General features: G+C 39.0%; 2 protein-coding genes and 1 pseudogene across 2 annotated transcripts; all 3 read left to right on the forward strand.

Moving 5' to 3' along the window:
* Nucleotides 1–7,356: 7,356 nt before the first annotated feature.
* LOC129550423 (olfactory receptor 5H2-like) lies at nt 7,357–10,207 on the forward strand. Its single transcript, XM_055418068.2, has 2 exons — nt 7,357–7,375; nt 9,240–10,207. The coding sequence occupies exons 1-2, from the start codon at nt 7,357–7,359 to the stop codon at nt 10,205–10,207; spliced, it is 987 nt and encodes a 328-aa protein (XP_055274043.2).
* Nucleotides 10,208–13,739: 3,532 nt separating this feature from the next.
* LOC148778730 (olfactory receptor 5K1-like) lies at nt 13,740–14,681 on the forward strand. The gene has a single exon (XM_088838634.1). The coding sequence runs from the start codon at nt 13,755–13,757 to the stop codon at nt 14,679–14,681; it is 927 nt and encodes a 308-aa protein (XP_088694760.1). The 5' UTR covers nt 13,740–13,754.
* An 8,053-nt stretch (nt 14,682–22,734) lies between these two features.
* Nucleotides 22,735–23,648, forward strand: LOC129551340 (olfactory receptor 5H15-like; annotated as a pseudogene).
* Nucleotides 23,649–25,800: the final 2,152 nt, after the last annotated feature.

The following is a 25,800-nucleotide window of genomic DNA, read 5'->3' on the forward strand; positions in this document are numbered from 1 at the left end:
TACAGGGTGAAGTAAGTTAAAAAAGAAAAAACAAATATCATGTATTGACACATATTTATGGAATCTAGAAAAATGGTACTGATGAACCTATTTGTACGGCAGGAATAGAGATGTAGACATAGAGAGTGGACTTGTGGGCACAGCAGGGCAAAGAGAGGGTGGGACAAATTGAGAGAGCAGCATTGAAACATACACATTATCATGTGTAAAATAGCTAGCTAGTGGGAAGCTGCTGTATAACACAGGGGGTTCAATCTGTTGCTGTGTGATGACCTAGAGAGGTGGGAGGTTCAAGAGGGAGTATATACCTATTATTGATTCATGTTATTGTATGGCAGAAACCAGCACAACATTGCAATTATCCAGCAATTAAAAATAAATTTAAAAAATAAGTGCTACTGGGAAAACTGGATTCTCCATATAAAAGAATGAAGTTAGAGCACTTTCTCACACCATATACAAAAATAAACTCAAAATGACTTAAAGACCAAAATGTAAGACCATAAATCCTTACATTGGCTTCCCAGGTAGCACTGCTGCTGCTGCTGCTGCTAAGTTGCTTCAGTCGTGTCTGACTCTGTGCGACCCCATAAACGGCAGCCCACCAGATTCCCCCGTCCCTGGGATTCTCCAGGCAAGAACACTGGACTGGGGTTGCCATCGCCTCAGGTAGCACTAGTATAAAGAATTCACCTGCTAATGCAGCAGACATAAGAGACGTAGGTTCGATCCCTGGGTTGAGAAGATCCCCTGGAGGAGGAAATGGGAACCCACTCCAAAATTCTTGTCTGGAGAATCCCATGGACAGAAGAGCCTGGTGGACCCCAGTCTATAGGGTTTCAAAGAGTCAGACATGACTGAAGTGACTTAACATGCACAAATCCTTACAAGAAAACATACTAGAACATTACTTGACATAAATCATAGTAATATCTTTTTGGATTTGTTTCATAAGACAGAATAAACATTCTCAATATAATTTGTCATTGGGGGAAATGCAAATTAAGACTATAGTGAGATATCATGACCCACCTACTGAAATGATAAAATTGAAAAGACTGCTTATGTTGGAAAGCACAATGCAGACACCTGTTAAATTAAAAAAAAAACAAACCTGATAGATTAAAAAAAAAAGAGTGAAAAGATAGTTACACAATATTGAAGTGGGCAGTATGTTTAAGGCAAGGGTGGGTTATCTTGAAGCTACATATTATATATGTTGATGCACATTTTATTGCTTACTTCATCTGTCTGCTGAGTTTCCACAGTTACTTCTCTTTATCTATATTTTCTTTTTCATCTCCTTTTTAGCTTTCACTAGCAGAATTCTAGTTACATGGAAGAATTGAAAAATGACCCAAAAAATATCCTTTGTTTTCGCTCTAACTTTCAATCAAATCCTAAGTAGAGGTTAAACATTCGTTGTATACTTCAGATATAAAAACACATCACAATTGTCATATTATAATACTGTGATATAAATAATGCCATTATTTTTCTCAGTGATGCTCAATGGCAACTTTGTTTTTACTTAAAGGCAAATCTGAACATGTGACTGCCGTGTTCAAAATCCCTGAACAGTTTTCATTTAAGTTGTGGTATAGAACAAAATCTCACCTACCATGAGATCTGATGTGACCCCACCAATGCTGGCTTCCCTTGACCACTCTGACTCCTCTTTGCTTCTCTTTTTATATTTCTACTACATTTGCAAATTTTTTTGGTTTATTTCTCTAATTATCTGGTTCTTCGATAAGGTAGGCCTGCAGATAATGAAAATGAAGAAGGCAAATGTCTGGAGACAACACCATATTAGAAATGTAGACTCACAGTCATCACTGCTTAAACAGAATTTTCATTTTAAAAAAATCTCTGGAATATTCATAGGGATTAATGTTTGAGAAGCACTAACCTAGGCCTCTTCCCACAGTCGTCCTTGGTGTTCTTTTTCCTTTTCTCCTCCAGCAAATTTTGCCTAGTAAGATTCCTCACTAGATTTCAGCTTAAAGTAGGAAGTCAGGTGTAGTTGTGGAATGTGAGCCATGGTTTGCACAAGAAGGAAAAATTTAGGAGTTGACTGCTAAAGAGAATCTGTAACTTTGGCCTCCCTGAAATCATGTGTGATGAGCTCAGACAATACTGTACTCATCAAAGAACTTAGAATATCAAATTTATAGATAAACTGGAGTTTGCATAAACATTTCAAAAGTGCCTGTGGTGGAAAGAAGTGGTATGAAGTGCAATTTCAATTGATGAACCTGGGAACTGTCTACAATGTCTTGTCTGTAATGCCCAATGAGACAACCTGGATTTCTCATACGTGTCCAAGTCCAAAATGCCCAGTAGACCAGCTTAGTTTTGTCCTAAAGGGAATCTTTGGGCATTATCAGGGGGATTTGAGTTCTACGCTCTTTCCTCTTCTGACAAAAGCACACAACTTATTGACTCTGTGTTAAAGACAAATTCTCAAAAACAACAGTTTCCTGAAAACGAAGCCTTCAAAATGAAACAGTGTACAAAGAACTGTTGCCTGGGTTATCGTCACTGCAGTGCTCTTGTATTATTTTCTACTTCAGAAAGCTGAACTCTAAAAGGATCTTGAAAACTTCTTAGTAGATACTGGTAAGAGAGAATGATTTCTATAATATCATGTTTTTACTGAAAACAGAGTCGGATAAGACTGAATGATGAACAGAACTGAAAGTCAAAAATGCTATAAAATTTATAATAATTTTGATTTGGTTTACAAGATATCAAAATAGCCAGGTGAAAATGAAAAACAAATAGTGAATAATCTGTATATTTTATTATTGTCAAGCAAGATAGCTCTAAGGCCACATTGTAATCCTTAATGAAATTTAATTATTTGGTTAATATAATTATTATATAATTAGTCCATAAGATAAACTTTGGTAAACTGGAACATTAAATAAATTAAAAGTGGGTTGAAATATTTAGGCCACAATGTTTCCCATGCAAGATCTTCCTGACAGTTGTATTCAAAATATTTATTCTACTTAGTTAACCTACATTCACTACTTTTCCATGTATTTCTTAGGTTATTTCACTGAATATGTAAATGTATCATCTCTCTATTTATGTATCTTCTGAAATGGTAAAAATACCTCTCCAGTCTCTTTTGACCTTTAGTAAAAGGTAGGCCTTAAGTACCCACACACTGAATTAAGAATTTCTGATTATTTATTAATTTGGGGTTGCATGGAAGAACTGCAATTACAGCTACATTGCCTTTATTCAGTTTTAGCTTTGAGCTCAATTTGATTCTGCTACTAAAAGTTGCAGAGAAGCAAATGCTATAAAGAAAAGCTGAATTTCTAGATAAATCCAGCTTTGATTACAGTAATAACAATGACAAAACATCTTTTAAATATGAAAAGAACTTTGAGGCAATGCTAGTATATTTATGAACAACTTTAAATAAATTGAAATTGCAATACTAATTCATATATAAATTCCATATGAAAATAAACTTGGAATTTTGAAGAAAAGTAAAAGAAAGGTTTCCAGCACTGCCAACTTTTTTTTTTAAGTGTTAATATATTTATTTATTTTTTTTAAATTTATTTATTTTAATTGGAGGCTAATTACTTTACATTATTGTATTGGTTTTGCCATACATTGACATGAATCTGCCCCGGGTGTACATGTGTTCCCCATCTTGAACCCCCCTCCCACCTCCCTCCCCGTCCCATCCCTCTGGTTCATCCCAGTACAACAGCCCCGAGCATCTTGTATCATGCATTGAACTTGGACTGGCAATTCGTTTCACATATGATAGTATACATGTTTCGATGCCATTCTCCCAAATCATCCCACCCTCGTCCTCTCCCACAGAGTCCAAAAGACTGTTCTATACATCCAGCGCTGCCAACTTTTGATGAAACCAGAGTTAAGACAAATATTTGCCACCACTAAGCCCCCAAACTCTGAGACTTTTATTTCATCTTCAACTTTTCTAATACTTCTCTCTCTCTCCATTTCCTGATCTGTCCTATGTTTATCCATGGTCCTTAGTCACTTTCTGCTTTTTGTTCCTTTTTGTTTTCTTTTCATTTAATCAAATTTTCCACTTCACTTGTCTACCCATTCTTATCTCAATACTCTCCTCTTTCTCTTTTGAAAAACTATATGATACTGTTCTACAGGCAAAAAAAAAATTCAAATCTGTCTTCCAGATGTTCAGTTCAGTTCAGTCGCTCAGTCATGTCTGACTCTCTGCGACCCCATGAATCGCAGCATGCCAGGCCTTCCTGTCCATCAACAACTCCCGGAGTTTACCAAAACTCATGTCCATAGAGTCGGTGATGCCATCCAGCCGTCTCATCCTCTGTCGTCCCCTTCTCCTCCTGCCCCCAATCCCTCCCAGCATCAGAGTCTTTTCCAGTGAGTCAACTCTTCGCATCAGGTGGCCAAAGTACTGGAGTTTCAGCTTCAGCATCAGGCCTTCCAATGAACACCCAGGACTGATCTCCTTTAGGATGGACAGGTAGGATCTCCTTGCAGTCCAAGGGACTCTCAAGAGTCTTCTCCAACACCGCAGTTCAAAAGCATCAATTCTTCAGCACTCAGCTTTCTTCACAGTCTAACTCTCACAGCCATACATGACTACTGGAAAAACCATAGCCTTGACTAGACGTACACTCGTTGGCAAAGTAATGTCTCTGCTTTTTAATATGCCATCTAGGTTGGTCAAGAAATGTAAACTGTTCTCAGCATATTAGATACTTTCATTCTCCTCACTGCTGTGCCACTTCTCTTTGTTCTCTAACTCAACTCTGTTACAATATGAAAACTGCTCTCACTAAAGCTTCTAAAAGTCGCTTAGTTCCCACACGCAAAGATTTCTTTTCACTCTATTCTATCAGAATATTCATTTTGCTTTAAGGACTGTATTTGACTTTGTTCTTGAGTATTTCCCTCTGTTTGAGTTCCCAACACAACTTTCCCATTCCCTCCTGCTTCTTCTATTCACTCTGCTCAGTAGCATTTTTTGGTCTTTCTTTTTCTCCTTTTGGGTGAGCCAGAGCTCTTGGTTGCAGGAAGAATTAAGTTAATTGAATGGAAATTGTCTCCAATGAAGAAATGCTAGGGTAATTTGAAGAAATCCACTGGATAAATGGGAAGGTGCACAAAGAAAGAAATCGGACAGCTGACACCCAAATCATGTTTCAGTTCTAGTTCAGTCAGACGTGTTATCATTGTAGCTGAACTTAAATGCCACACTGCACACTGACAATGCCGTTGTTGTGGACATAGGATTCATTTTCTGGGGTCACGACACTTTTTCCTTGGTTGAGTTGGCAAATAAAATTCTTTTCATATGCACATATGCTTTTTGTCTTTATATATATTCTAAATGCAATGTGGTGAGTTTGGGTGATTTGCTTAGTCGCTCAGTTGTGTCCCACTCTTTACAACCCCATGAACTGCAGCCCGCCAAGCTCCTCTGTTCACGGGGATTTCTCCAGGCAAGAATACTGGAGTGGGTTGCCAAGCCTTCCTCCAGGGGATCTTCCCAACTCAGGGATGGAACCCAGGTCTCCTGCATTGCAGGCAGATTCCTTACCAGCTGAGCTACCAAGGGAGCCCTGAGTTTGAGTGAAAGTGAAAGTTGTTCAGTCATGTCTGACTCTTTGTGACCCCATGCATTATATAGTCCATGAAATTCTCTAAGCCAGAATACTGGAGAAGGGTAGCCTTTCCTTTCTCCAGGGGATCTTCCCAACCCAGGGATTGAACCCAGGTCTTCTGCATTGCAGGCAGGTTCTGTACCAGCTGAGCCACAGGGAAGAGTTTAAGTGTCTAACCCTAAATCAAATGCCTCACCAAAACCCCGCCTCCCTCCCCATCCTAGGTTCAAGGGGGAGGACAAAGTCACTTTCTAGAATTTTGGCTTCTAGAGCGGATGACAGTTTTTGTTTGCCACCATCTGGTAAAAAAGAGACTCGTGTGGTAAAAAAAGAGGATCAGATTTTTCTGTCTAATAAATGATATACATCCATTTCTCTCTAATATAACTTCCTCAAGTTTATTTTCATGCCTTCTCTCTTTTTACCTTACTCACACTGGCCAATGGAAAGGTCATACATACTATGAATTTCAGCCACCTCAACGACTCATAAGCCATTATTTCTATCACATCTTTTGTAGAATCGTACTGTGAAGTTTATCTAACTTGAATATCCAGAGGATGTTCTTGCAAAAACCAGCTACTGCATCTGAGTCTTCTATGCCAATTTTTGATGTCCATCTGCCCAGTCACTTAGTTACTCTCTCTCCTTTACTAATCACTCCTTCACATCTTACACGTCACCGAGTTCCAGTGAAACTGAGCAGGACCCTGTGGGGCCCTCATGAGTACAAAAGACTTTCAGTATCTCCCATTTCTTTGTAGAAAAAAAGCTTTAGCTCCTAGACCTTCCCTGAGTTCCTAAGGTCAGATTCAAACGGTTCCTAATTAGGAAAAGTGGGAGGATACAGAAGCAAAGAGGAACAGTCAGCAAACAATATTGCAGCGATGAAGCAAGGTCCTTTTTCTCCCTCAAGGAATATACACAACAACATAACTTTAAGTTTTTCTTTAAGGCCTCTATCCAGGTAGAGGATGGTAACTTTAAGGCTGAGCACAAGATTGCTCGAACACACCCTGTTACCTAACCACAAACCAAGCAGAAGAGAGTCATACATTCTGCAGCCCTCATCCGAAGTTTTGCCTTTAAAAAGTCTTCCTCAAAAACCAAGGATGAGTTAGGATTTTAGAACGTAAGCCACATATTCCCCTTGCCTGGCCCTGTACTAAACCTTTCTCTGTTCCAAACTCCTAAACAAACTTTTTGGTTTGTTTAGGGACACAAACTTGAGTTCAGCAGTACAAGTGATCTTCATTCTCATTTTATTTTGATCTCTTTGTCTTCCTCATCATTCCTAATGTTATATCACATGAACTAAGAATTTCACATACATTTAGATCACCTGGTGAATATTTATAAAATACCTTTTATCAGAGCCCATTCATAATCTACTGAATCAATTTCTTCAGTTATACTTCAGATTCAATATTTTGCACAAAACTCCCCCAGACAATTCTGATGTGTAATCTGGCTTAGGAATCATTGCACAATAGCTACAGCTTCCTAATTATTGCTTATGACGCAAGTTTCTTCTCCCTGCACCCTATTTTCTATAGCCAAATATTTAACTTGAAAAAATAAGTGATGTTCTCCCTCCTTGTCTAATAAGTTTTAAATTCTTGCTGAACGCTTGCAGAATGAAGTTCAAGATCTTCACACGGCATTTCATTCATTTTATAAACTGGTCCCTTCTAATATTGTTATTATGTTCTTATATCCATGTTATACACAAAGAATTTCTTGACCTTACTCTATCAGTCAATTCTGTTGCTTAGTCGTGTCCGACTCTTTGCGACCCCATGGACTGCAGCACACCAGGCTTCCCTGTCCATCACCAACTCCCAGAGCTTGCTCAAACTCATGTCCATTGAGGCAGTGATGCCATCTGACTATCTCATCCTCTGCTGTCCCCTTCTCATTCTGCCTTCAATCTTTCCCAGCAGCAGGGTCTTTTCCAATGAATCAGTTCTTTGCATCAGGTGGCCTAAGTATTGAAGCTTCAGCTTCAATGTCTGTCTTTCCAATGAATATTCAGGACTGATTTCCTTTAGGATTGACTGGTTAGATCTCCTTGCAGTCCAAGGGACTCAAGAGTCTCCTTTAACACCACAGTTCAAAAGCATCAATTTCTCAGTGCTAAGCTTTCTCGATAGTCCAACTCTCACATCCATACTTGACTACTGGAAAAACCATAGCCTTGACTAGACGGACTTTTGTTAACAAAGTAATGTCTCTGCTTTTTAATATATTATCTAGGTTGGACATAACTTTCCTTCCAAGGAGTAAACGTCTTTTAATTTCATGGCTGCAATCACCATCTGCAGTGATTTTGGAGTCCCCCAAAATAAAGTCTGTCACTGTTTCCACTGTTTCCCCATCTATTTTCTATGAAGTGATGGGACCAGATGTCATGATCTTAGTTTTCTGAATGTTGAGCTTTAAGCCAACTTTTTCACTCTCCTCTTTCACGTTCATCAAGAGGCTTTTTAGTTTCTCCTCTTTTTTTTGCCATAAGGGTGGTGTCATCTGCATATCCGAGGTTATTTAGCATCCCCTAAGTTTGCTCATGCTGAACGTGAAAGAGGAGAGTGAAAAAGTTGGCTTAAAGCTCAACATGCAGAACACTAAGATCATGTCATCTGGTCCCATCACTTCATGGGAAATAGATGGGCAAATAGTGGAAACAGTGTCAGACTTTATTTTTGGGGGCTCCAAAATCACTGCAGATGGTGATTGCAGCCATGAGATTAAAAGACGTTTACTCCTTGGAAGGAAAGTTATGTCCAACCTAGACAATATATTAAAAAGCAGAGACATTACTTTGTCAACAAAAGTCCGTCTAGTCAAGGCTATGGTTTTTCCAGTAGTCAAGTATGGATGTGAGAGTTGAACTATCGAGAAAGCTTAGCACTGAGAAATTGATGCTTTTGAACTGTGGTGTTGAAAGAGACTCTTGAGAGTCCCTTGGACTGCAAGGAGATCAAACCTGTCCATTCTAAAGGAGCCCAGTCCTGGGTATTCACTGGAAGGACTGATGTTAAAGCTGAAACTCCAATACTTTGGCCCCCTCATGAGAAGAGTTGACTCATTGGAAAAGCCTCTGATGCTGGGAGGGATTGGGGGCAGGAGGAGAAGGGGATGACAGAGGATGAGATGGCTGGATGGCATCACCGACTCGATGGACATGAGTTTGAGTGAACTCCGGGAGTTGGTGATGGACAGGGAGGCCTGGTATGCTGTGATTCATGGGGTTGTAAAGAGTCGGACACGACTGAGAGACTGGACTGAACTGAACTGAACTGAAGTTTGCTCATCTTCAGAATTTCTTTCTTCTCTTCTAAATCTTCTCATTTCTGTGCAAAGTTTTAAATGACATAATGCTTTTCTGTGTTCTAAATCTGCTCACTTCTGAAAAAATATTTAAATGATGCAATTACATTATTCTAATAAAACTTTTCCACTACTAATTTTCATGTATCATAGTAAAAGTAAAATAAAAAATATTCAGGTTAGTATATGCTTTTATTTCAATTACGCTCAGCAGATTCACTTTTAAAAAGAAATGATGTCCTTTCTCCATTTACCACATTGCATTTCAGAGGCCATCTATTAAGGAAATGGAAACAAAAAATGCAACAGAACTGACAGAGTTCATTCTTACAGGACTTACATGTCAACCAGAGTGGCAAATTCCCCTGTTTCTGCTGTTTTTTATGATATATCTCATCACCATCACGGGAAACACTGGTTTGATTGTACTCATCTACAATGACCCTCAACTTCATATCCCAATGTACATTTTTCTTGGGAATTTGGCCTTTGTGGATACTTGGTTATCATCCACAGTGACCCCCAAGATGTTAGTCAACTTCCTAGGCAAGAGTAAGATGATATCTCTCTCTGAATGCGTAGTACAATTCTTTTCCTTTGTAAGCAGTGTAACCACAGAATGTTTTTTGCTGGCAACAATGGCATATGACCGCTATGTAGCCATATGCAAACCATTACTTTATCCAGTGATTATGACCAATAGACTATGCATGCAGCTGCTAGTCTCATCATTTGTAGGTGGCCTTCTTCATGCCTTAATTCATACAGGTTTTTTATTCAGGTTAACCTTTTGTAATACTAACGTAATTCTTCATTTTTACTGTGATGTCATGCCACTGATTAAAATTTCCTGTACTGATCCTTCTGTTAATGTCCTGATGATATTTATTTTCTCTGGCTCAATACAGGTGTTCACCATTCTGATAGTTTTTATCTCATATACACTTGTTCTCTTTACAATATTAAAAAGGAAATCTTTGCAAGGCATAAGGAAGGCCTTCTCCACCTGTGGGGCCCACCTCCTGTCTATCTCCTTATACTATGGGCCTCTGCTTTTCATGTATGTGCGCCCTGGATCCACACGAGCAAATGATCAAGATATGATGGACTCTTTATTTTACACTGTCATAATTCCTTTTTTGAATCCAATTATTTACAGCCTGAGAAACAAGAAAGTCATAGATTCCCTGACAAAAATGTTAAAGAGAGATGGTTGGATCTCATAGTATTATAAGTACTCCTTTCATTTAAATATTAACAAAATTATATAGTTTAGATGTTGCTATGTGACAGTGTTCAGCTTTTTTGGATGTATAATTGTTCTATTATTTTAGTCACTTAAGACATTAGTAACTAATATATCCCATAAAATAGATATATATTCTTATTCAAAAACATATAAAAATTTTATCCTCTTATAGAATACTAAAATAAAGCAAAAATCCCCAAATATTTTCTATGCCTGTATGTTCTTCGATGTGGTTTTAAAATGCATTAAATATTAAAACAGAGCAGTTCCTCTGAAGGAGACTTGTTTATGATGTCTTTGACCTTACTTGTCAATCACATTTAACTCCAAAGTGGAGGCTAATTGGTATTTGAATGAAGAGAGGCAAACCCTAGGAATTCGGCTGGCCATCAAAAGGTCTTACATTCCACTTTATTTCAGTTCAGTTCAGTCGCTCAGTCGTGTCCAACTCTCCGCGACCCCATGAATCACAGAACGCCAGGCCTCCCTGTCCATCATCAACTCCTGGAGCTCACTCAAACTCATGCCCACAGAGTCGGTAATGCCATTCAGCCATCTCATTCTCGGTCGTCCCCTTCTTCTCCCGCCCCCAACCTTTGAGTCAACTCATCTCATAAGGTGGCCAAAGTATTGCAGTTTCAGCTTCAGCATCAGTCCCTCCAACGAACACCCAGGATCGATCTCCCATAGAATGGACTGGTTGGATCTCCTTCTGGTACAAGGGACTCTCAAGAGTCTTCTCCAGCACCACAGTTCAAAAGCATCAATTCTTCGGAGATCAGCTTTCTTCACAGTCCAACTCTCACATCCAAACATGAACAAGGGAAAAACCATAGCCTTGACTAGATGGACCTTGGTTGCAAAGTAATGTCTCTGCTTTTTAATATGCTATCTAGGTTGGTCATAACTTTCCTTCCAAGGAGTAAGCGTCTTTTAATTTCATGGCTGCAATCAGCATCCGCAGTGATTTTGGAGCCCCAAAAAATAAAGTCTGACACTGCTTCCACTATTTCCGCATCTATTTCCCATGAAGTGATGGGACCAGATGCCATGATCTTTGTTTTCTGAATGTTGAACTTCAAGCCAACCTTTTCACTCTCCTCTTTCACTTTCATCAAGAGGCTTTTGAATTCCTCTTCACCTTCTGCCATAAGGGTACTGTCATTTGCATATCTGAGGTTATTGATATTACTCCTGGAAATCTTGATTCCAGCTTGTGCTTCTACCAGACCAGCGTTCCTCATGATGTACTCTGCATATAAGTTAAAATAGCAGGTTGACAATATACAACTTTGACGTACTCCTTTTCCTATTTGGAACCAGTCTGTTGTTCCATGTCCAGTTCTAACTATTGCTTCCTGACCTGCATACAGGTTTCTCAAGAGGCAGGTCAGGTGGTCTGGTATTCCCATCTCTTTCAGAATGTTCCACAGTTTATTGTGGTCCACACAGTCAAAGGCTTTGGCATAGTCAATGAAGCAGAAATAGATGTTTTTCTGAAACTCTCTTGCTTTCTCCATGATCCAGCGGATGTTGGCAATTTGATCTCTGGTTCCTCTGCCTTTTCTAAAACTTGCTTGAACATCTGGGAGTTCACGGTTTACATACTGCTGAAGCCTGGCTTGGAGAATTTTGAGCATGACTTTACTAGCGTGTGAGATGAGTGCACTTGTGCGGTAGTTTGAACATTCTTTGGCATTGCCTTTCTTTGGGATTGGAATGAAGACTGACCTTTTCCAGTCCTGTGGCCACTGCTGAGTTTTCCAAATCTGCTGGCATATTGAGTGAAGCACTTTCACAGCATCATCTTTCAAGACTTGAAATAACTCAATTGGAATTCCATCACCTCCACTAGCTTTGTTAGTAGTGATGCTTTCTAAGGCCCACTTGATTTCACATTCCAAGATGTCTGGCTCTAGGTCAGTGATCACATTATCGTGACTATCTTGGTCGTGAAGATCTTTTTTGTACAGTTCTTCTGTGTATTTCTGCCACATCTTCTTAATATCTTCTGCTTCTGTTAGGTCCATACCATTTCTGTCCTTTATCGAGCCCATTTTCCAATAAATGTTCCCTTGGAATCTCTAATTTTCTTGAACAGATCTCTTGTTTTTCCTATTCTGTTGTTTTTCTCTATTTCTTTGCATTGATCACTGAGGAAGTCTTTCTTATCTCTTGTTGCTATTCTTTGGAACTCTGCATTCAGATGCTTATATCTTTCCTTTTCTCCTTTGCTTTTCTCTTCTCTTCTTTTCACAGCTATTTGTAAGGCCTCCTCAGACAGCCATTTTGCTTTTTTGCATTTCTTTTCCATGGGGATGGTCTTGGTCCCTGTGTCCTGTACAATATCATGAACCTCCATCCAGAGTTCATCAGGCACTCTATCAATCAGATCTAGTCCCTTAAATCTATTTCTCACTTCCACTGTATAATCATAAGGGATTTGATTGAGGTCATATCTGAATGGTCTAGTGGTTTTCCCTACTTTCTTCAATTTAAGTCTGAATTTCACAATAAGGAGTTCATGATCTGAGCCACAATCAGCTCCTGGTCTTGTTTTCGCTAACTGTATACAGCTTCTCCATCTTTGGTTGCAAAGAATATAATCAATCTGATTTCGGTGTTGACCACCTGGTGATGTCCATGAGTAGAGTCTTCTCTTATGTTGTTGGAAGAGGGTGTTTGCTATGACCAGTGCATTCTCTTGACAAAACTCTATTAGCCTTTGCCCTGCTTCATTCCGTGCTCCAAGGCCAAATTTGCCAGTTACTCCAGGTGTTTCTTGACTTCCTACTTTTGCGTTCCAGTCCCCTATAATGAAAAGAACATCTTTTTTGGTGTTAGTTCTAAAAAGTCTTGTAGGTCTTCATAGAACCGATTAACTTCGGCTTCTTCAGCATTACTGGTTGGGGCATAGGCCTGGATTACTGTAATATTGAATGGTTTGTCTTGGAAACAAACAGAAATCATTCCGTCATTTTTAAGAATAGGGAATAGTCCTCCTCTTAATCTTAGTAATATTCATGCAACTCCTAAGGCAAAATTTTAAGTTGTCTACTGTATTTTTTTTCAAACAGGCACTCCACTGGGAGATTATATGAAAACTTTTGCTCAATGAAATAAATATATGTAAAGAAAAATTGATTTTAAATTTATTCTAAAAAACTCGAAATACTGACACTGAACTTATTTGAGGACACTGATCCAAATATGGATACCTTAAATTTGTACACTGTACTTGTACAATTTCATAAAGCAAACCTTTCCCACTGTAAGCATCCTTCCTGGAATTATCAAAATAGGCTCATGAACCTGAGTTTTAGATTTGAGGTCATAGAGGCTGACATGTTAAGGGAACAAATGTCCCTTAGAAGTCTGTGTGCCTGTATCACAGAGACAGTAGGAGAATCTGAAGAAGCAGCTCCTTTCCTTGTTTCAAAAATAAAAATTTGAAGATAAAATATACATGATCTAAATTAGAATCTTGTATTTCCATAATTCCTGTCTCAACAAGCAAGGTAGAGATGGCTGAGGATAACTGCTCCTTGGCAATTGAATTTATCCTCATAGGATTTACAGATCACCCAGAGCTGAGGATTCTTCTGTTTCTGGTGTTCTTTATCATCTATCTGATCACCATTGTGGGGAATCTTGGCCTGGTGGCATTGATAGTAACAGAGCATCGTCTTCACACACCAATGTACATCTTCCTGGGTAATCTTGCTCTGATGGATTCCTGTTGTTCCTGTGCCATCACCCCCAAAATGTTGGAGAACTTCTTTTCTAAGGACAAGATGATTTCTCTCTATGAATGCATGGCACAATTTTACTTTCTCTGTCTTGCTGAAAGTGCAGACTCCTTTCTCCTGGCAGCAATGGCTTATGATCGCTTTGTGGCCATCTGCAAACCACTGCAGTACCACACCATGATGTCACAGAAACTCTGCATTGAGATGACCACAGGGGCATACGTAGCTGGAAACCTGCATTCCATAATTCACATAGGGTTTCTGTTTAGGTTAACTCTCCGTGGGTCTCATCAAATCAATCACTTTTTTTGTGATGTTCTTCCATTATACAGACTCTCCTGTGTGGACCCTTATATCAATGAATTAATGATATTTATCTTTGGAGGATCAGTTCAAATATTCACTATTACCATAGTAATAATTTCCTACCTTTACATCATTTTCACAATTTTCAAGATGAAATCTAAAGAAGGAAGAAAGAAAGCTTTATCGACTTGTGCATCCCACTTTCTCTCAGTCTCAATATTCTATGGTTCTCTTCTCTTCACGTACATTCGACCGAATTCAGTTAATGAAGAAGATAAAGATTTACCTGTTGCTATTTTTTATACTCTAGTGATTCCTTTATTAAACCCTTTTATTTCTAGCTTAAGAAATAAGGAAGTAATGAATGTTATGAAAAAAATTATGAACCTATCATAACATTCTGAAACAATTATCATGCCATGTGGACAGCTGATTGCAATTTGAGAAAGCTTTTTTCAAAATCAAAGAATATTGAGAAAATGGGAAATGACAACTTTCAATATAAAATATTAAATTATTAACACATGATTAGTTTCTGAGCTGAATAAACAAGTTCAGAAAAGAGACTTTCTGCTAAAATGTACTCAAAGATATAAGCTACTAGTCTTTTATCAGGGATAAACTAAATAATTATTCTTGAGTAACACAAGAGTACTCTTGAGTAACACAAAACTGTGTTCCAGTATGATTAGTTCCAACAGTTACTATTAGTTTCAGAGTATAATAGTTACAATTTTCAACAAATCCTAGAACTAGAAGTTATATACAACATTTGCCTTCATTTAATATTGCTGGCAAATTTCTGCAATTGGAAGCCATAATCTAACAAACTCCTCATACCTCAAGTTCCCCAAAATTAATTCCATTTTAGGCAATACCGTGTGACAGAAGTAAGCTATTTATTTCCATTTGAATATAAATTTTGAGTTTAAGATATTATATTTGAATATGAATTCAAATAAAAGATTTATTTCCTAATCAACGCTTTCCTCTTCATTGTTAGTCAATTTTCTATCAAATTCTCTGAAATAGAGTATTTTAATTTATTATTGATTTATCAGTCTGTAGTTGAATATGTTTCTACTTATATTGATACTATTATGTATTTGATATTTTTATGCTGTTTGCTTTTGATTGGCAGCCCATCATATATGACAGTCTAATTACCAAATATATTAATTAAATAAAGGTTGCTTCTTCTCATATTATTATTTGACTTGCTTATTATTAGGAATACCTCTATCCTGGGCTGATTCCAATTAAGAGTATTAATAGGTGCATCAGTTCAATTCAGTTCAGTTCAGTTGCTCAGTCATGTCCACTCTTTGCGACCCCATGAACCACAGCACGCCAGGCGTCCCTGTCCATCACCAACTCCCGGAGTTCACTCAAACTCATGTCCATCGAGTCGGTGATACCATTCAGCCACCTCATTCTCTGCTGTCCCCGTCTACTCCTACCCCCAATACATCCTAGCATCAGACTCTTTTCCGGTGAGTCAACTCGTCGCATGAGGTGGCCAAAGTATTGGAGTTTCAGCTTTAGCATAAGTCCTTCCAATGAACACCCAGGATTGATCTCCTTTAGAATGGACTGGTTGGATCTCCTTGCAGTCCAAGGGACTCCCAAGAGTCTTCTCCAGCACCACAGTTCATAAGCATCAATTCTTCAGCGATCAGCTTTCTTCACAGTCCAATTCTCACATCCATACATGACCACTGGAAAAACCATAGCCTTGACTAGACGGACCTTGGTTGGCAAAGTAATGTCTCTGCTTTTTAATATACTATCAAGGTTTGTCATAACTTTCCTTCCAAGAAGCAAGCGTCTTTTAATTTCATGGCTGCAATCAGCATCTGCAGTGATTTTGGAGCCCAAAAAAATAAAGTCTGACACTGTTTCCACTGTTTCCCCATCTGTTTTCCATGAAGTGTTGGGACCAGATGCCATGATCTTCGTTTTCTGAATGTTGAGCTTCAAGCCAACTTTTTCACTTTCCTCTTTCACTTTCATCAAAATGCCTTTGAGTTCGTCTTCACTTTCTGCCATTAGGGTGGTGTCATCTGCATTTCTGAGGTTATTGATATTTCTCCCGGCAATCTTGATTCCAGCTTGTGCTTCTTCCAGCCCAGCGTTCCTCATGATGTACTCTGCATATAAGTTAAATAAGCAAGGTGACAATGTACAGCCTTGACGTACTCCTTTTCCTATTTGTAACCAGTCTGTTGTTCCATGTACAGTTCTAACTGTTGCTTCCTGACCTGCATACAGGTTTCTCAAGAGGCAGGTCAGGTGGTCTGGGATTCCCATCTCTTTCAGAATTTTCCACAGTTTAATGTGATCCACACAGTCAAAAGCTTTGGCATAGTCAATGAACCAGAAATAGATGTTTTTCTGGAACTCTTGCTTTCTCCATGATCCAGCGGATGTTGGCAATTTGATCTCTGTTTCCTCTGCTTTTTGTAAAACCTGCTTGAACATCTGGAAGTTCACGATTCACATATTGCTGAAGCCTGGCTTGGAGAATTTTGAGCATGACTTTACTAGCATGTGAGATGAGTGCAATTGTGCGGTAGTTTGAGCATCCTTTGGCATTGCCTTTCTTTGGGATTGGAATGAAGACTGACTTTTTCCAGTCCTGTGGCCACTGCTGAGTTTTCCAAATTTGCTGGCATATTGAGTGCAGCACTTTCACAGCATTATCTTTCAGGATTTGAAATAGCTCATGTTTTTGTTTATAAATGTAGAATTGTTAATATTTTCTTTCTCAATTATGCTTGATCAGCAACTCCAGGTTTTGGTTAATGCTATGCACCTATTACAGCATCATCTTTCCAACTGAGGTATTTCAAATCCTGAAAGATGATGCTGTAATAGGTGCATGCTGCTGCTGCTGCTAAGTCACTTCAGTCATGTCCGACTCTGCGTGACCCCATAGACGGCAGCCCACCAGTCTCCCCCGTCCCTGGGATTCTCCAGGCGTATATAGCATTAACCAAAACCTGGAGTTGCTGATCAAGCATAATTGAGACAGAAAATATTAACAATTCTACATTTATAAACAAACACATGTATTGATCCTTACATGTACAATTATGAAAGAAATAATTTACTGAGAACCTACCAACTGCTAGGCACTAAACTAGAACTTTCATATATATTACCTACTAAATAGACAAGATTTTTCATGCTTTTCCACAGTAAAATTTCATACTTTGACAAGTCATGGAAAGGGTTTATTACCAAAAGACCAAATCTAGAAATAATAAGCAGATTAACTGATGCATGTGATTCTTTGATCATTTTCCTTTTTGCCCTCAATCCATTTTCCTACTTCCTTTCCTGTGTTTTGTTTTATAATTAAGGACCACTGTCAAATTCAGACTCCTTCCCTTCCAAATGTCTTCCACCTACATTGAACAATGAGGAGCAGTGTAACTAAAGACTGGGGGAAAACCCATAATGTTTCTCCCCTCTTCCACTGCTAAAGGGAGCGTCTCCAAGCACAAGTTGTATCTAATCACTAAGTCCACCTACTGTAAGAAAGTTGCTCATGCGTGTGAAATCATAGCTTCTGTTAACTAATCACTCACCCTTGTAGAAACTCCTCACTAATTGTAATCTCTGAGCTGCCTTACTATTCTGTTTGACTTTTTGATTTAACAATACTTTCGAATTGTTTACTGAATTAAATTTCTCTCCTTAATTAGTGGGCAAAGTCTTTGTTTTCCTGAGTTCCTCCTCTTACAATGACTATATAAATTTTAAAACTTTTACATAATAATAAAACAGCAGAGTTAATAGCCACATAAAATACAAAAAATTGAAGACATTTATGAGAGAAAGAAAACGGTTAACACATATATAAGAAACTACTACAATTCATAAAAGACATGCAAACATCTGAGTAGAAGGAAGGGGCAATGGACATTCAACAGAAAAATTGTAAATCTAATAAGCTTAAGTAATATATTTCACTTATTTCAATTTAAATATGTGAAATTAATTTTATTTTGGTTTTATTTTACCTGTATTGTATGAATGGAAAGAAGAGCTATCAGTTTGGAAAACATTTAAAAGGATATGACAGTCAATTTGTTGGGAATATAATAGAGCAGTTATACCTCTAAAATTGATACAATCTTTCTGCAGGACAGTTAAGCAAAATAGATTAGATCTGGGATGGCCACAGTTCAGTTCAGTTCAGTTCAGTCACTCAGTAGTGTCCGACTCTCCGTGACCCCATGAATCACAGCACGCCAGGCCACCCTGTCCATCACCGACTCCCGGAGTTCACTCAAACTCATGTCCACAGAGTCGGTGATGCCATCCAGCCATCTCATTCTCAGTCGTCCCCTTTTCCTCCTGCCCCCAACCTTTCCCAGCATCAGAGTCTTTTTCAGTGAGTCAACTCGTCGCATGAGGTGGCCAAAGTATTGCAGTTTTAGCTTTAGCATCAGTCCTTCCAATGAACACCCAGGATTGATCTCCTTTAGAATGGACTGGTTGGATCTCCTTGCACCAAAGGGACTCTCAAGAGTCTTCTCCAGCACCACAGTTCAAAAGCATCAATTCTTTGGCGATCAGCCTTCTTCACAGTCCAACTCTCACATCCATACATGACCATGGGAAAAACCATTGCCTTCACTAGATGGACCTTGGTTGGCAAAGTAATGTCTCTGCTTTTTAATATACTATCTAGGTTGGTCATAACTTTCCTTCCAAGGAGTAAGCGTCTTTTAATTTCATGGCTGCAATCAGCATCTGCAGTGATTTTGTAGCCCAAAAAAATAAAGTCTGACACTGTTTCCACTGTTTTTCCATCTATTTCCCATGAAGTGATGGGACCAGATGCCATGATCTTAGTTTTCCGAATGTTGAGCTTCAAGCCAACCTTTTCACTCTCCTCTTTCACTTTCATCAAGAGGCTTTTGAGTTCCTCTTCATTTTCTGCCATAAGCCACAACTGAGTGAAAAATTTGATTGTAGGTTTAGAGATCACCATATTCTAAGGCAGAGCCTGGGTCGGACAGTGGTGGCCATTGCTGGCATTTACTAAAGTGACACCTGTGAGGACTCCCAGATCTCTTAGCAGAGCCATAGATACCTAAATAGGCAGCACACTGAAACTTTGTGCATGTGACCCACTTATTTTAACATCCCCTCTGCTGAGAGTGCAGGGAGAGGGGAAAAGATACTTTTAAAGGAACAGGGTCACAGCACCCCACTACCAAGCATATACCCTGAGGAAATAAAAACTGAAAAAAACAATGTACCCCAATATTCATTGCAGTACTATCTACAATAGCTAGAACATGGATGCAACCTAGATGTCCATCAACAATTGAATGGATAAAGTTGTGGTATATATATACAATGGAATAATACTCAGCCATAAAAAGGAACTCATTTGAGTCAGTTCTAATGAGGTGGATGAACCTAGAGCCTATTATACAGAGTGAAGTGAGTCAGAAAGAAAGATAAATATTGTATAATAACACACACACACACACACACACACACATGGAATCTAGAAAGATGGTACTAATGAAATTATTTGCAGGGCAGCAGTGGAGACACAGGCATAGAGAACAGACTTATGGACATGGAGGTGGTGGAGAAAGGAGAGGGTGAGGTGTATGGAGAGAGTAGCATGGAAACCTACATTATCATATGTAAAAGAGATAGACATATAGTCAACAGGAATTTGCTGTATGACTCGGGAAACTCAGACAGGGGCTCTGTAAAAGCCTAGAGGGGATGGGATAGGAGGGAGATGGGAGGGAGTATCGGGGACCAGCCTCGATATGACCCAGGGTGTCCTCGGGATGAACGGCGTCGGCGTCAGAGAGAGAGACGGAGAAAGAGAGAGAGACAGGGGCTGACCATTCCTTGGTTTACGCTGGAAACCAATAAAACCCCAGCACGGGGCTTGGTCTGTTTACGTAGGCCGCAGGCGCCCTCTCGAATCACTGGAGGCACCCCACCAGGGCACCCCCTCGAGTGAGTCTTAGAAGCCCAGGCAGATAAGTAAACTCAGAGGGCCCAGCGCTCCAAGGATCTCAACCAGAAAAAGGAGAATAGAGAAAAGGATGGAAAAAGAGAAAGAACGACACGGGGAGACCAAGCTTCAGTGAGCAAGGCCCAAAACTTTATTTTCCAGTGCTGCTTTTATACCCTAAGTTATGCGCATAAGAAACAGAGAAAGGGAGGTATAGATTCACGCCAAAATCACGTGGGGTCAGCAGTCTTGACCCTTATCAGGATCAGGGCTTATTTTTGTGTGTCTTGTGATAAAAGTTTTAGGTGGTTTACATCCTCTTCTGGCCAGGGGGCCTGCTAACAGTTTATGGCCCTCTTTCCTAACAATAGGTTAGTTAGCAAGTAAAAGGCTTATATTCTTTTAAGGTGACTTTCCTAGAGTCAGGTGCTAGACACATAACAAAGTTACATTCCTATAAGGCACCGGTGTAGTGAGCTGCAAGAAAGGAATTTATTAACCTAAGATCTGATGTGGTTAAATCAAAGGCTACTACTTATATTCTCTATATGTGATTAATATATTTCCAAGGATACAATAGATAGAGGAAACGGCAGCAAGCATCGATTCAACAATGAAATCTTTTTTAGTACTACTCTAATGATTTTAACTTCTTCAACAGATTCCTGTATTTTAGAATATTAAGCTTTCTGTCCTTGCATGGCTGGGAGGCTATAAACAGTCACACTCATAGTTGTAAGAGCCCGGACAAACTTGTCATGCAAGTTAGAAAGCTATCAGAGGGGCTTGGATTGGAACAGTCCTATTAAGCCGAGGAGAACTTTTAAACTAGAGCTCTGAATTAATGTTTTCAGAGAAAGGTGGTTGGGGGGAAGCCCCCGTAAGTATTAGAGGACTTGGTAAGAAGCGTAAGATAGTAAAGCAGTCAGATTCCGGTTTTCTTTGGGGTAGATGCTCAGGTAAGTCCAGGGGGCTCCTCGAGTCCTGATTAGCCTTTGCCCGTCAGGCCTCTTCCCCAGTTGACCTTTGCCACGGGTAGAATTTCCCTCGCTGGCTCCCGGCAAGGGAGGTTCAAGAGGGAGGGGACACAAGTGTATCTATCGTTGATTACCAACAAAATTCTGTAAAGCAATTATTATTCATTTAAAAAATAAAAAAAAAAGAGAAACAGGGTCAGCTCAAAACCCAATCCTCCTGGTTCTGATCCAGCAACTTGGGATCAGATACCCCTCCCTACCCCCAGAAATTGGGCAAAGAGTAAGTTCAATCTCACAACCAGTGTAGGCTCTAGAAACTGCATCTTTAGCCTCACCTTTAGCCCCATGGACAAAATTACTACCCTGCTTATTTAATTATATACAGAGTTCATCATGTGAAATGCTGGGCTGGATGAATCACAAGCTGGAATCAAGATGGCTAGGAGAAATATCAACAGCCTCAGATATGTAGATAATGTCATTATAATGGCAGAAAGTGAAGAGGAACTAAAAAGCCTCCTGATGAGACTCAGAGAGGAAAGTGAAAAAAATGGCTTAAAACTCAACATTCAAAAAACAAAGATCATGGCAGGTGATCGCATCACTTCATGGTAAATAGAAAAAAAGTGGAAACAGTAACAGATTTTATTTTCTTGGACTCCAAAAAACTGAAGACTATGATTGCAGCCATGAAATGAAAAGATGTTTGCTCCTTGGAAGGAAAGCTATGATAAACCTAGACAGTGTATGAAAAACCAGAAACATCACTTTGCTGACAAAGGTGCAAATATACATAGAGAACAGACTTATGGACATGGAGGTGGTGGAGAAAAAAAACATAGTCAAAGCTATGTTTTTCCAATAGTCGCATATGGATGTGACAGTAGTACCATAAAGAAGACTGAGTGCTTAAGAATTGATGCTTCCCAATTGTGGTCCTGGAGAAGTCTCTTGAAAGTCCCTAGGACTGCAAGAAGATCAAACCAGTCAATCCTAAAGGAAATTGATCCTGATTATTCACTGGAAGGATTGTTGCTAAAGATGAAGTTCCAATACTATGGCTAGTGATGTAAAACGTCGACTCATTAGAAAAGACCTTGATGTTGGGAAAGACTGAGGAGAGGAAAAGGGGGCGACAGAAGACGAGATGGCTGGATAACATCACCAATTCAATGGACATGAATTTGAGCAAATGCCAGGAGATAGTTGGAGGACAGAGGAACCTGGCATGCTACAGTGCCTGGAGTCTCAAAGGGTTAGACAGGACTTAATGACTGAAAAACAATAACAAAATTTATTTCCACCCTCCAAAACAGACCCCTTTTATTATATTAAGGAGGAAATAAAATTAACAGTACCCTGGAGTGCAAGGTTTCATTTCAACTCTCTTTCCCCATAATTTCACTTTGTAATTTCTGACTGCTATTCTTTTCATTTACTCCATGGATTTCAGACACCACCCAGTGAGGATATGGAAAAAGAAAATGCAATATTACTAACAGTTTATTTTTATTTTCACAGGACTTACATACCAACCAAATGGCAAATCCCCTTGTCATTGGTGTTCTTGGTGATATATCTCATCACTATTGCAAGGAACCTTGGTCTGGCTGCTATGTTATATCTCATCACTGTTGCAAGGAACCTTGGTCTGACTGCTATGTTATGGAATGACCCCTACCTTCACGTGCCCATGTACTTATTCCTTGAGAATCTGACCTTTGCAAATTCCTAGATATCATCCACAGTGACCATCCTGCCCTCAGCCAGTTGCTAGAGAATCTCTTTGCCAAGAGCAAAATGATCTCTCTCACTTAATGCAAGATACAATTTTTTCCTGTGCAATCAGAGAAACCACAGAATGGTTTTTGCTAGCAACTATGGTGTATGATCACTGTGTGGCCATATGCAAACTATTACTCTATATAGTAAATATGACCAATAGACTATACAACTGGCTGTTACTTTTGTCAATTTTACATAGCCTTGTTCATGCCATACTTCATCATGTTTTTAAATTCAGATTGTGCGTTGTGTGTATTAGTTGCTTAGTCGTGTCTGACTCTCTGCAACCCCATGGGGCTGTAGCTCACCAGGCTCTTCTGTCCATGGGACTCTCCAGGAAAGAAGACTGGAGTGGGTTGCCATTTCCTCTACCAGGGACTCTTCCTGACCCAGGGATCAATGTCTCCTGCATTGACAGGCAGATCCTTTACCATTAGAACCAAAGTCAGATTAACCTTCTGTAATTCTATAATGTAGTACATATACTATGACATTGTTTAAGATTTCATGTACTGACCTCTGCATTAATTCTCTGATTGTATTTCTTTTCTCAGGATCAATACAGGTGTGCATCATTCTGACTGTTCTTGTCCCTTATAAAGTTGTTCTCTTTACAATATTAAAGAAGAAGTCTGTACAATGTATGTGTGAGTCTGTGTGAGTGCACATTCAGTTGTGTCTGACTCTGTGAGCCCATGGACAGTAGCCTGCCAGGCTCTTCTGTCCATGGAATTTTTGCTGTTTCCTTCTCCAGGGGATCCTCCTGAACCAGAAATCCAGTGAGCATCTCTTGCATCTCCTGCATTGGTAGGAGGGTTCTTTACCTGCTGAGCTACCAGGGAATCCTCTACAAAGCATAAGGAAAGCCTTTTACACATCTCTTAATTATCTCTTTATACTCTGACCCTCTGTTCTCCATGTGTGTGCTCCCTGGATCTGCAGAAGCAGATGTTCAAGATACAATGGATGCTCTATTTGTGAACTTTCATAATTCTTTTGTTAAATACAATCATCTATTCTGAGAAATAAGAAAATCATAGATTCCCTGGCAAAATGTTAAAGAAAAATGCTTAGATCTCATACTAATATGTTCTGCATTCATTAGAAGTCACATAAGTATGCAGATTAGATATGCATTGATTAGTGTTCAAAGTTTTTGCATTTATAATTGCCCTAGAATTTTAATGACTGAAAGAAGGAGCATTAATAAATATATTAAAATATATGAATGTGAGCATGCCTGCATGCTAAGTCGCTTCAGTCGTGTCCAACTGTTTGCGACCCTAAGGACCACAGACCCCCAGGCTCCTCTGTTTATGGAATTCTCCAGGTGATAATACTGGAATGAGTTGCCACGCCCTTCTCCAGGGGACCTTCCCAACCCAGGAATCGAACCCAAGTCTCTTACATCTAACCTGCAGTGGCCGGCAGGTTCTTTACCATAGTGCCACCTGGAAAGACCAAATTATCCCAAAATGTCAAAACCATAGAAAAACTTAATTGAGTGTTTGAGTTAAATTAATTAAAGAGGAAAACAACATATAATACACATACGTTCTCAATGTGGCTCCATAAATGCATTATGCACTATAATAGCACAATTGCTCTGAAAAAAATTGAATGTAAATTTTTTGATAGTAATACAGCAGTGTAGCCTGGAAGCTCATATCATGTTTACCTCCACAGTGTAGGCAACTTTGAGTTTGAGTAAACAGGCCAATCACAGAATTTTGCTAACTATTAAAAGGACTTTCATACACTCTATTTGGGACATGGTGAAATTTATTTCTTTTGCAGACTCAATTCTCATATTACACAGAGAAATCAGCAGAAATGAGAAGATAAAAAGAAAAAATGAGAACGAAGTTAAATAAATGAAAGTCAGAACAAATTATAAGAGGATGTTTTTAGCCCAGTGGGCGTCTATAAATAATGAGAAGAGGGGAGCTGCCTCTCATTGCCCTTGATACCTTGAAAGGCACTGTCTAGTTTTCTTGTGTGTTGTACAGTAATCCGAAAAGCTTCACTAATTCAGAAAGGTAAGAGATTAGGTTTAAGATTTAACTGGGATGGGCATAAAGAAGAAAAGTGAAGTGGCCGAATAGGAAGGAAATGGGCTCAACCTTGCTACAATTTAGAAATGATGAAACTGATAAGAAAAAAGAAGTAATATGGAAAAGTTATTGGAATATATTGTTGAGTACCAGAGGCTTCAAATGCATATTACTGAAGTTCAAATAATTGTAAGATGATATGATATCAAAGAGTTCATTTTGATAATGAATCAGGAGCTTGCATGATTTGTGCCCCTGAAATGCTTAAAGTCATCTTTTGTTCCACTTTATACTCTATGATAATATGTGATTTATCTTCAGGTCCATCTCTTACCTTCCAATCTCACCACTGAATCCATACACATTCCTATTGACACCACTGAGGACCTAAAATGACTCACATCTGTCATTTGTAGTAGTTTTATTACTTCTTTTACATCATGTTGATATTCTCTTACTTCCCAAACATTCCTGTCAGATTATTTTTATATTCCTCTTCAAACTTTTGATGGATTGCCATTGCCACCAGACTATGCATGTATATATTGCATACATATGCAGAACTTCATATATGAATATACGTATGTTCAATTTGTTAAGATCTATGCATAGATAACATGATAAACACACACACACATATTACTCTGAATTTGCTGACATTATTAAAGCTCGTTTCTTCCAAATTTAACTTTGAAATA

This window comes from Moschus berezovskii, chromosome 1 (assembly GCF_049115385.1).
Source record: "Moschus berezovskii isolate FMDL1 chromosome 1, NW_MosBer_1.0, whole genome shotgun sequence".
Taxonomy (NCBI): domain Eukaryota; kingdom Metazoa; phylum Chordata; class Mammalia; order Artiodactyla; family Moschidae; genus Moschus; species Moschus berezovskii.